Here is an 11,928-nt window from a genome sequence, read left to right as displayed (position 1 = left end):
AGCAAATTCTCTCTCTCTCTCCCTCTCTCTCTCTCTTTTTCTCTCTCTCCCCCTCCCTCTCTTCCCCACCTTACTCCCGCTTCTCCCCTCCCCCCCTTTGCGCGGAGCCGGAGACGGCACCGCCAGGCGCGGGAGCCGGCTCCGCGCGCCCAGCCGGACTCCGCTGCCGCCCCTTCCATGGGAGCCGCGCTCGCCTGCAGCCGTCGCCGCCGCGGAGCGGGCACGATGCCACGATGGGCCTGATCTGGCTCCTGCTGCTCAGCCTGCTGGAGCCCGGCTGGCCGGCCGGCCCCGGGGCGCGGCTGCGGCGTGATGCGGGCGGCCGCGGCGGCGTCTACGAACACCTCGGCGGGGCACCCCGGCGCCGCAAGCTCTACTGTGCCACGAAGTACCACCTCCAGCTGCACCCGAGCGGCCGCGTCAACGGCAGCCTGGAGAATAGCGCCTACAGTGAGTGTCTGGCCCGGACATCGCGGTCGGGGCCCTCGGGGAGGAGCGGCGCCCAGAGAGCGAGACTCTCCTCGCTGCAGAGGGAGGCCGCCGAGGTCCCTCGTCCTTTCCCACATCCAGAGCGCGAGCGGCGCTGCGGGTGGGGCGAGGCTCCCGGCAGGAGAGGACGAGAGCGGCTGCTACCGCTGTCCGCTGTCCGGGCGAGCGGGCCTGGCCGCCTCTGTCCCCTGCCCCGCCCGCGGGCGGAGGGGCGCGCAGTAGGCAGCCCAGGGCAACCCGCTCGGCTAACTCGGTGGCCCTGACAAGTTTGAGTACTTTGAGATTTTCGGAGAAAAGGCGTTGGACAAGGCATTTATCATTCTCTTTATTATTTTGACGACTTCTCCTCCTCCTGCCGACCCTGGGGCGCCCCGTCGTCTCCTCTACCCTACCCGCTCGCGGCCGCCCAGGTGGCCGCCAAGCGCCGCTGTCTGGGGCAGAGCCGGGGTGTCCGGTGCGGCCGCCGCCGATAGACCGACAGTTCCCAGGTGGAACCTGCAGCTCCCACCCCTAACCCACGCCTCTGCCTTTAGCCGCCCATCAGCTGGCAGAGTGGGCGCCCCAGCCGCTTGCTGGGGACCTCGGGATACGGGTTAGGAACATTGAAGGCCGTTCTCCTGGGTCTGGAGACGCAAAAACACCCCGGCCTGCAGCCACGGCCCGGATTGAGCTTGAGCCACAGCCCGGCAAGGCTCCAGCGTTTGGCTGCTCTGGCCACCGGGACCTGAACTTGTGCTGAGCCCGCTCCTGCGCGGAGCGCGAGGCCATGGGGGCTTGACGTGGCTCTGCTCGGTCGGGGACACGAGACCCGCGCTCGGGGCCTGGGGGATCGGAAGTGAGGAGCGTGAGAACGTGGCCAATGTCTCGGGGTCTTCGGGCGCCCACGCGCGCTCTCGGCCTCCTGCGGGCGCAGGAAGCCGTGAGGCGGATTCAAGGCGGGGAAAACCGCTGCTTCCTCGGGGAAAAGCCACAGCCCTGCTAGGGCGTTTTTGGAGGACGCCTCTGGAGCGGCGCGGTGGGCACCAGCTGTCGCCGGGGTTTCCCTGTGCGCAGCACCGGGCCACGGGAACGCCCCTGCTTGCCTCGCAGGGACACCCCGGTTCTCTCTAAATCCAGCCTCCCCTTCGGCGTCCCAGAGCATCCACATTCTTGGGGTATCCTACGCGGGCAGCCGGGAGACTGAGGAGGGCGCGCGCCTGCCAGTCATTCCTATCCTGCATCCAGTCGCGCGCGCGCGTTTCTCTAGTCTCGGGCAGGCGCTTTGGAACCCGCCCAGCTGGGATCCCGGAATACGAAAGGCCCGCAGCCTGCATTCCCCAGTGCTCCCTCGGGCCTCGGGCAGCCCGCGTCTGGGTTTTGGGGTCCCTGCCGGGATCGCTGCCCTGCTGGGGACCAGGCAAGTGCGCGCAGACGCGACCCCTGGACAGGGTACCTTACGCACCACAGCCCCCCTTGCAGCTGTTCTCAGGGAACAATGGCCCCACCCGGTCCTTTGTTGCAGCCCCACCCCTAAGAAAAAGCACTCGTGTGTCCAGAAGGCAAGGCATTAGGGGAGATTCAGACTTTCTAACACACAGTGGGGAGCGGGTGAGCTCAACCTGCTGCCCTTTGTCAGCTTCAGGGTCGAACCCGGCCTCCTGCCAAACTCCATTGCCAACAGGTCTGGGTGGCACCCTCAGTGTGCTGTCTGGACCATGCTAACCGGGCTTCGTCCAGGGCCCCCGCTGTCCTGCTCTGGGACCCACAGCATGGTGGGGCAGGGGGTAGGGCTGCAGAGCTCAGACCGCTGTCTGCAGCCGGGCTTGAATCCCACAGCTCGAACACCTGTGTGTGTCTTGGGCAGGGCGCTCAACTTCGGCAAGGTTTCATGAAACTCGCTGGCGGGGGTGTTTCCAAGTCCTGCCAGGCCACGGTACCGGCATAGAGTCAGCATGCAGAAATGTTAGCTTCATTGTCCGCACCCCCACCCCCGGGTTTCGATTCTTCCCCTTGCCACGCCCTCTCCGGTGCCCTTTTCACCTCCCGCCCAACCCCAGGAACTTCTCTCTCCCCTGAGCTCTCTCCGGTGTCCCCTCCCTGGGTGGGTGTTCCAGCCTCGGGCAGGGCTCGCGGCCCTCCGCCCTCAGCCCTCAGCCCTCAGCCCTCAGCCCTGTGCTTTGCGGGCGGCCGAGGGTGTGACGAACCTCCTCAGCCCTCAGCCCTCAGCCCTCAGCCCTCCGCCCTCATCCCTGTGCTTTGCGGGCGGCCGAGGGTGTGACGAACCTCCCCGACTCTTCCCAGGCATCCTGGAGATCACGGCGGTGGAGGTGGGCGTCGTGGCCATCAAGGGGCTCTTCTCCGGACGCTACCTGGCCATGAACAAGAGGGGACGGCTCTACGCTTCGGTGAGTCCACTGCCTCGTGTGGGTGGGCGTGGAGGAAGCAGCCATCTCCCCTGAACATTAGTCAGGGCGTAATATCATGCCTTGCCCGGACACACGCAGGACCTGGGCCGGGACCAGAACCCCAGGCCTTTTGGACTCCACACCCAGGGCCTCCAACTTGGGAGACCTGGAGAGTGCGGGTTCCGTGGGTTGGATCACACTGAGGGGTAGACACGTCCTGCGTTCTCCAGGGATGTCGGGTTAGAAAATGCTTCTCCGGACGTCTTGTGGCCTCCGCTACTGTCCTTCCCTCAAGGGAGCCGAGAGCAGAGGGGAGACGCTCCCCCAGATGTTCACTGAAATAAGTGGACCCAAGAGAACCTAGGGCAGAGCAAGTATGTGCCCTGGGCAAGGAGTCTTCTCCTGGGAGCCCAGGGAGAAGGAGGCAGGGCGTGGAAGCCAGTTCTCCGCAAGGAAACCCCGGGGGAAGGGAGACGAGGCCCCTGTGTCAGGCACACAGGCCGCCGGAACCCAATCCATCCACCGCCTGGGCTTCCCCAACAGGAAAGGGCTCCGTGACTCTGTGGGCGTTGGTGTGCCTTTGCCCAGGGCGGGGAGACAGGAATACAGAGAGTAAAACACATGTATCTAGGAAATCTGCTACCTCCAACTAGTCATTACGTGCAATGCGGCCAATACCTCCTCCAGCAATGAGAGGTTTTCCATCCACTGGTAACCTAGACGACGCAGCCCCGAGGACCATCTCTCCGCAGTTACCTCCCCCCATTCAGGCATTTGCGGGGGAAACAGCCATTTCCCTACCCCCTTGGAAGCCAGGCAAAGCCCTCGGAGAAGAGCTGCAGGAAAACCCGCCTTCCAGGCGATTATTTCTGACCCTTGGGCTAAAGGAAATGCAAAATCTAGAACGCACCCATCTGTTTGCTCTGACCCAGCGGCCACTTGGTAGAAGCTGTGGGGGGGCCCTCTGGTGCCCAGCCCCTCTGAAGCATCAGTTGTGGTTTATAAAGGACAGGCCCTTAGCCCGGGGTCTGGTCTGAGTGTTTCCTGAGGTAGCGTGACCTTCCAGTCCCTTGGGCACTCACTGTGCCCTTGGTGTCGGGTGTGCGAAACACGTTCTCTTCTCAAAATGGCCTCGGGTCTGTCTCTTACGTAGAGGGGACACCCAGGGAGGAGGTCCTGTTAGCCTGCATCCAGAGCGGTGTGAGGAAGCCTGCCTGGAGAGAGAAGCCTAAAGCTATGGCCATCTCTTTCATGGGTGACCCAGGCCCAGGGCTTTGGGGACAGAACAAAGCATGTCCTGAATAGTCCACACAGGTCAGAGGCCACCTGCGGCTTCCGTCCCCAAGAGCTGACGGCACTCGTTTTGGGGAAGGAAGGAGACCGGTTTCTGGGCTCAGCCGGAACTAGATGAGAGGTGTGGGACATCTCAGAACGCCAGCAGGAAAGGTCTCACTGCCCTGCGGAAAGCTGGGAGGTGAGGCAGCCAGGTGCCACACTAGCTGCCACCCCCTGTCCCCATCTAGCCAACTAGCCTGTGGGTGCTGTCCCCACTTCCCCACCTCTTGGCTCCCCGGCTCCCCTGGTCTCTGCCATCACCCTGCCCCTCACCTCCTGGACCAGCTGAGCCACGCCTGTGGCCGTTTGCATCCTGACGCCTCCCAGTTCCGGCCCTCACCTCCTTTCTGAGCTGTGGCTCACCTCCTGCAAGCCCTGGTGGTTGAGACTCCTGGCAGAGGGCAGGACGCCCCAACTGGACACAGCAGCTGCCCCTACCTCCCCACCGTAATCATTGCCCCGCCGGCTGCTTGGTCAAGCCCAAGGTCAGCTGGGAGTCCTGGTGGACACCTCCTTCTCTCTCAGCCCCGCGTCCAGTCCACCTCCACGGCTTAGGCCATGCCTCCTGAATCTCTCTTTTTCATCCGCACCTTCACCTACATTGCCTCCTCCTCTCAGGCAATGCCGCCTTACAACTCAGGCCTTCATCGCCTCCCTCCTGGACCCTCACAACAACCTTGGGGTCGGGTTACTGGCCTCTAGCCTCACTGTCTGTCCATCCAGCAATCTAACATCTGTTCAGTTACCAACCCACCCACCCAACCCTCCATCCATCCATCCATCCATCCACCCATCCTTCCGTCCATCCACCCACCCATCCCTCTCTCCCTCCCTCCTTTCTTCCCTCCTTCCTTCCCTCCATCCATCCACTCATCCATCCATCACCCATCCATCCATCTATCCATTCCTCCTTCCATCCATCCATCCATCCCTCCATCCATCCACCCATCCTTCCAACCATCCATCCATCCATTCATCCTCCATCCAGCCATCCCTCCATCCATCCACCCATCCATCCCTCTCTCCCTCCCTCCTTCCTTCCCTCCTTCTTTCCCTCCATCCATCCACTCATCCATCCATCACCCATCCATCCATCTATCCATTCCTCCTTCCATCCATCCCTCCATCCATCATCCATCCATCCATCTATTCCTCCTTTCATCCCTCCATCCCTCCATCCATCCATCTGCCTGTCTTCCCTCTCTCCATCCCTTCCTACCTTTCATCTAGTATTCACGCCTTCATTCCTCAGTCTCCTGGGCACTTACCACATGCCACACCCTACGCTAGGTACATGCTGAGGGGTCTTCCTAAAATGCAAGTCCACTCAGGCAGGGCCTCCAGGAACCCCCCGTCACCCGTGATTGTCACTCAGGTGCTTCAGCTCAGCCCACAGAGGAGCAGCCCAGACCCCCTCCTGCTCCCATCCCCCAACATCACTCTATAACTCGTACCCCCTCTGGGCTCTGGAACCTCTCTCAGTTCCCCTAAACAAGACACCTCTCACGCCTCCATGCTTTTGTCCATCCTGTCACTGCACAGAATAGTCCTGTCCCCAAATGTGCCCACTGGAAAGGGACCACCCTTCCTTAATGACTCTCTCCAGAAGTCACCTCGATGTGGAAGGTGTCGCAGGCTGCTTCCTCCTCACACCCGCAGGACGCCTACCCACCGCCTCCCCTGTACCCCCCACCCGGTCCCCTGGGGCTCGGAACCCGCTGGAGTGGGAGCCGTGCCGGCCGCACTGACACTGGCCTCAGTTTCCCCGTCTGTAAAGTGTAGACGTTGACCCTGACCATTCCTGAGCCTCCACTTGTAGGTAGAAGAGCAGAGAGGGGTCGGGCTTGTGGGGAGAGGTGGCCCACCTCCCATTCGGCCGGACCTCCCCCACCGCCCTCCGGGGATTTCCACATCACCGAGAGAGAGGCGTGTCCGCTTAAACATCTGGCCTCCTGAGTCCTCCCAGGTCCTATGCTGCCCAATGAGTGGTCTGGCCGCCCTCAAGCTGTGACCCCTGGGAATGGGCCTGGGGCCCTTTGGGTGACCTGCGCTCAGAGTTAGACCCCGAGGGCCTTCTGCTCCTGCCGGGTGGCCAGTCCCAGGAGAGGGACCAGGTCCCACTGCCCACTCTGCCTGGTTCCCAGCCCAGGGCCCTTGGCACAGCTCGGGCAGGGAAGCACTGGGAGGGGGTGGCCCTTAGAGTGCCACCTGCCCGCAGCTGGGACCAAAGCCTCCTCTGAGTCAGCATAGGGCACCCTGCCCCTGCCCACCCCGCCTGGAGACCCCACATGGCGCCCTGAGGGTCACGGGTAAAAGTTCCTTCACTTCTGAATCTCTGCCTCTGTCCTTTCTGAGGCCCGCCTCCCAGCGAGCAGGGACCCCCACCCCCACCCCCACCCCGTCCCAGGCTGACCCGGTCCGTCCACCTCCCCCTTTCCGTCTGTCCGTCCGCCGGTGTTGGGGCAGCGCCTCCACAGGTCCAGAAGAGCGCGTCTGTGCTTAGTAGGAGCGCGGGCTGGGCCGGGCTTCCGGCTTCTGCCCCCCACGCTGCCCCCTTCCTGGAACCCACAGGGCAGGACTGGGAGGCCGAGCCGGCCACTCTCCGAGTCAAGGCCCCGCGCTGGGACCCAGGCCGGCCTGGAACGGAGATCCCACGGCGTTTCCCCGTCCCCGTTCCTCTCCACCTTCTTTCCCTCCTTCCTCGTTCTTGCGATTTCTGCTGGGGCGCTGTCCTCTGCCTTTGCCTAGATGTCCAGTCCTGCCGGCGTCCCCGTCGCCAGCAGACGTTTGGGCACCTGGGCCGGGCAGGCCCTGTCTCTGCTCTCTGAGCTAGCTGGGGGTACTCTCCAAAACTGGTACCCACGGAAGGGCGTGGGGGGCTGGGGAACCCGGTGGGGGAGGCAGGGATTGCTGCTCTTTCCAAGGCGCTCAGGAGAGCTCGGCAGAGGGAGGGACACAGCTGGACCCCGAACGCCAGGGCCACCAGCTGCAGGTAGAAGAGGGGCACAGCGGGCGGGGGAGCAGCCCAGGCAAAGGTGGGCGCGGCTCTGCCCTGGGTGAGCAGCCCGGTCTGGCAGAAGCAGAGCCGGGAGGGAGGCCTTGTGAAGAAGAGGCCGCCGCTGGGACCCGGGACCCACCTCTGAGTGGCCTCCCGGCCGCTGGCCGCTGACGCCCTGCCCCGCCCCGCAGGAGGACTACAACGCGGAGTGCGAGTTTGTGGAGCGCATCCACGAGCTGGGCTACAACACCTACGCCTCCCGGCTGTACCGGACGGCGCCCGGCGGGCCGGCGGCCCGGCGCCAGGCCAGCGCCGAGAGACTGTGGTACGTGTCGGTCAACGGCAAGGGCCGGCCGCGCAGGGGCTTCAAGACGCGCCGCACACAGAAGTCCTCGCTGTTCCTGCCCCGCGTGCTGGACCACAAGGACCACGAGATGGTGCGGCTGCTCCAGAGCGGGGCCGGACTCCGTGGGGGGCTGCCCAGGCTGCCGGGCAGGGGCACCCGGCCCCGGCGGCGGCGACAGCGGCAGCGGCAGAAGAGCCCGGGAACCCACGCCTAGCTGCCGGCCCGGTGGCACGGAGGCCTCGTGCGTTCTGGGCCCACGCTGAGCGCCAGCGAGACTCACGGCCAGCCCGGCCCGGCAGGTGTGGACCGGCCGTCCATCTTAGCTGACCGTCTCAGGAGGGCGGTGTCCATAACCGACTCTCCCCACTCGCCCGTCCCCTGTCCTGCTCCTGGGCTGGCCGCTCCTTCGAGGGCCAACAGGACACATCCCGAACCCTTCCTGGGCCTCTGAAACGGGGGCCGGTCACGTCGGAACGAGGGGGCCCCGCCGGGACTCGGAGGAGGTGCTGCTGGTGAAGAAACACACTGCGGCCGCGCTGGCAGGAGCCCCGTCCACGGGAAGACCAGCTGGGTGCGTGTCCCAGCCGCCGAGGGGGTCCCGCGGGACGACCGTCGGAGAAGGCGGGGGGGGGGGAGGTCGGGGGCCGGAACACTGAAGTATTTGATCCTACCTTGCTATTTAACAGGTTATAACGCAGCCCCCAGGGGGAAACACCTGCAGTTTTTACCTGGACCTGTTTGCTTGTGGCCATAGCAGAGTCTCTGCCCCATCACTGTGTGGAGATGTGCGATGGCTTTCTGAGAAGTCGGGGCTAAATATGCATTTCGCCCCCTGGCTTTGAAAGCTCCTTTTTTTTTTTTTTTTTTAAAGCAGTAGATGGTTCGTGTGGGTGGGAAGAAAGGCTGATGCGTGTGAGAGCATGTGCGCACGCACGTGTTTGTGAGTTCCCGTGACAGCAGGCTTGTGTGCGTATACGTGTGCACACCTGAGTGTACGTGTAAGCTGTGGGCTCCCGGTTGTGTCTGGATGAGCCGTGCACGCGTGTTTAGAGAGAGAGAAGGAGGGGGGCGCACTTTGTTTAAAATTCCAAGGAAACCCTTGCACAGGGAAGCCACGCGCTTCTCCAGGGACGATTGTGAGCACCTGCAGGACGCCGGGGGTGGGGGGCTCTCCGCGACCCGGTCCTGGCAGCCTACCTGGGCCTGGCGTGGTTCTGCCTTTGCCTAAGGGAGCGAGGTTCCGGTCCTGGCAGCCTACCTGGGCCTGGCGTGGTTCTGCCTTTGCCTAAGGGAGCGAGGTTCCAAGAGGTGACATTGGCTGCAGTCCACAGCCAGTAGGCCGCCACGCTCATTTTGGACCAGGTGGCTTCCCTGCCCCCCCTTCCACCTGCTCCCCTAACAATGATGGTGGGCGGGGTCCCCCAGGGGAGGCCCAGGTGAGGGGTGTGGCCCGGGCTTGTGCGGCTTTGTCCTACTGGGGTCAGCCCAGACTATAGCCAAACACCGAGGAGGTGGGCTCTGCCCGCACACCTGTGCAACAAATGTGGAAAAAACTGCAAAGAGTTGCTGAGCACAGGAGACAACGCATCTGCACACACGTGTGCACACACACGCACACCTGCCACCTCCGCCCTGGCTGGTGAGTCAGAGTCCCAGAAGCTGACCTCCTGCAGGAAGGAACAGACATGGGGCTCAGGAGCTTGGTTCTGTCATGTATCTGGAATGAGATGGGGCGCTTTGCAGAGGAGGAAGCTGAGGCTCAGGGCATGGACTTGTCTGGGGGTGTCGTTGGGGCGGCAGTGGCCCGTCCACCCCAGCACTCGATGCTACACAGCCAATAGCCGTCACTGCAGGAGGCGGAGGGTGACATGTGTGTCTCTTGGTTGATATTTAAATAAAATGGATTTGACCAGAGGACGTGTGTTTTCTGACCCCCTCGGCAGACCAAGCGGTTTCATTTCAGGCATGGGCTAGGGGCGGGGGAGTTACAGGTTGAATTGCATCCCCCCCCCATTCATATGTTGGAGCCTAGCCCCCCCCCAATCCCTCAGAACGTGGCCTTATTCGGAAAAGGGGGTCGTTGGAGTTGGTGTTTAATGAAGACAGAGCATCCGTCTGGGGAGATGAGACAGTCCCGGAGATGCTGGTGTGACCGACGGCCGCACAACGGCGTGAAGGTGTGTGACGCCCTGAAACTGCACACCGAGAAGATGGAGGAGGTGCTGAAACGTCACAGAGCCCTGTAACACCTTGCTCGTGGCGGCCTGCGCCCTCCCCAGCAGACAGCAGCGTCAGAGGCACTCCGTCAGCGATGACGAGTAGATGAAAAAACACGAACCACCTCTCAGGAGGGGCCAGTCACCCCGTCTTTGCAGAGCTGAGGACAGGCAGTCCTGTAACCTCGGAGGCTGCGGACCACCCCCACTCCCCGCCTGTCCCCAGGAAAAGGTGACCCCGCCATAGTGAAATCCACTGACTGGGACCCTCGCCGGCTCCCAGACCCCCTGGCCCTGGGCGGCCCTCTCTGATGGGGAAGGCGGGACCGGCCGGGGTGGCCGAGCCTCAGCTGCTCAATCCCAGCAGGCCTTTGAACACCTCGGCGGGTTCAGAGGCCTCCCGCCTCCCTGGGGGTTGAAGGACCCGGAAAGATGAACAAGCAGGTCTATAATTAGTGCCTGCCCATCGGAGGGTGACCTCGCCGGGGCTGCATTCCAGGGCTGAGCCAGATATAGCCCCCGGGGCTGACCCTGTCCCCTCGCAGGCTGTAACAGCTGGACGGCCGGAGCAGCCCACACTCAGCCTGAGTGCCCTGCGGGACGGCTGTCCACACCTCGGGACTGGGTCTGGGAGGGGAGGCAGCACAGTTGTGCTGCATAGTTGGTCACGAGAGCCCAAGACCAGCCTCTGACTCTCTGCAGCCTCAGTTTCCCCATCTGTCGGCCAGCTCCCACAGTGGTCAGCAGGACCATCGGAGGAGCTCCGGACAGTGAGCGGTCTATAATACCAGCTTCCCAGCCGCAGGTGGATGGGGGAGAGGGTGGGCATCGCTCTTTCCAGAAAGACCTGGGAGGTGCACCCGAACAGCGTGTGCATCCCCCGAGGACCCCGCTCTGCAGGGCTCACACTCGATGAGCTCAGAGGCGGGAAGAGTGGGAAGTCGGGGGGGCCCACGGGGAGGACTGAAGGCAAGCTGGAAATTCCTGGGAAATCCCGTGCCTTGGGCAGCCTAGTGTCAAGTTAGAAATCTCAAAATTTTATTTATTGTTACCGATAAAATAAATCAGTACATTTATCTGCCTTTTGTACAGTTCAGGAGAATGTAATCCTCTATCCACCCATCTATCCATCCACTCACTCATTACTTCATCCACTCACCCATCCATGCATCCATCCACCCAGCCAGCCAGCCATCTGTCCATCCATCTACCTATCCATCTCCATCCACTCATCTACCAGTCCATCCATCCACCCATCCATCCATCCATCCATCATCTATCCATCCGTCCATCCATCATCCATCCATCTATCCATTCACCCATTTCTACATCTATCCAAACATTCATCTACCATCCATCCACCTATCCATTTACTCCTCTACCATCCATCCATTGAGCGTGGACCAGCCAAATGCCAGACCTTGTGCCAGGCAGACTGCTACACAGATAACACAGTTTACCCTTGTCCGTGTCCTCATGGAGGCTTACGGCCGCATGGAGGACAGACACACAGCTCTAAGATTACAGGTTGGGAGCAGCGACCTAGAGAAATTCAGGAAAAACTGGGGCAACGCCCTGTTCGTGAGGAGCACAGGGGAAATCAGCCCTCGGAACCCTGCTCTGGATAACCAGCGCCTCCTGGCCGGCCAGCCACCATTTAGATGATATTCTGACAACATCTGCCTGCAGAGTCACATGGGGACATGGGAAGGTCCAGGCTGAAGGACTGAGGGCAGGGTGGGGGGAGACAGGGCAGAGAAAGAGCTGGCGTCATGGCGAGAGGTGGTGAGGGCCACAGGCCTTGGAGTTAGGCTCTCCATCGGGGCCGATCCAGGCTCTGGTGGGCCCCTCTCCCACCCTGCCCTGCAACCCCAGAAATCAGAGCGCCTTGCCAGGCCAGGCTGCCCTGGCCAAGTGAGGTGGACCTCCTGGGCTCTCCAGGGAGAAGGACAGGGCCATCCCGAAGTCCTCACCTTTGCCCGACCTGAGCCCCTGGGGGATGCGGGCTGTGTGAAGAGAAACGGGGCTGTCAGGGCGAACTGCCATGTTTGATTCTTAGGATAGGGTTCCTTTTTCTTTACAGGACATCCTTCTCTGGCCTCCTCCCTCTGTGCACTCTCACCATGCAAGAGCAAGTTCATTCGAAAGTTCAAATTCTTG

General features: G+C 62.4%; 1 protein-coding gene across 1 annotated transcript; it reads left to right on the top strand.

Annotated features, from left to right (window-relative positions):
- Nucleotides 1–233: 233 nt before the first annotated feature.
- Nucleotides 234–7,766, top strand: FGF3 (fibroblast growth factor 3). Its single transcript, XM_066254084.1, has 3 exons — nt 234–450; nt 2,770–2,873; nt 7,398–7,766. The coding sequence occupies exons 1-3, from the start codon at nt 234–236 to the stop codon at nt 7,764–7,766; spliced, it is 690 nt and encodes a 229-aa protein (XP_066110181.1).
- Nucleotides 7,767–11,928: the final 4,162 nt, after the last annotated feature.

This window comes from Saccopteryx bilineata, chromosome 1 (assembly GCF_036850765.1).
Source record: "Saccopteryx bilineata isolate mSacBil1 chromosome 1, mSacBil1_pri_phased_curated, whole genome shotgun sequence".
NCBI lineage: Eukaryota > Metazoa > Chordata > Mammalia > Chiroptera > Emballonuridae > Saccopteryx > Saccopteryx bilineata.
The sequence above is the reverse complement of the archived record's forward strand: the minus strand, read 5'-3'. Positions and strand labels throughout refer to the sequence as shown.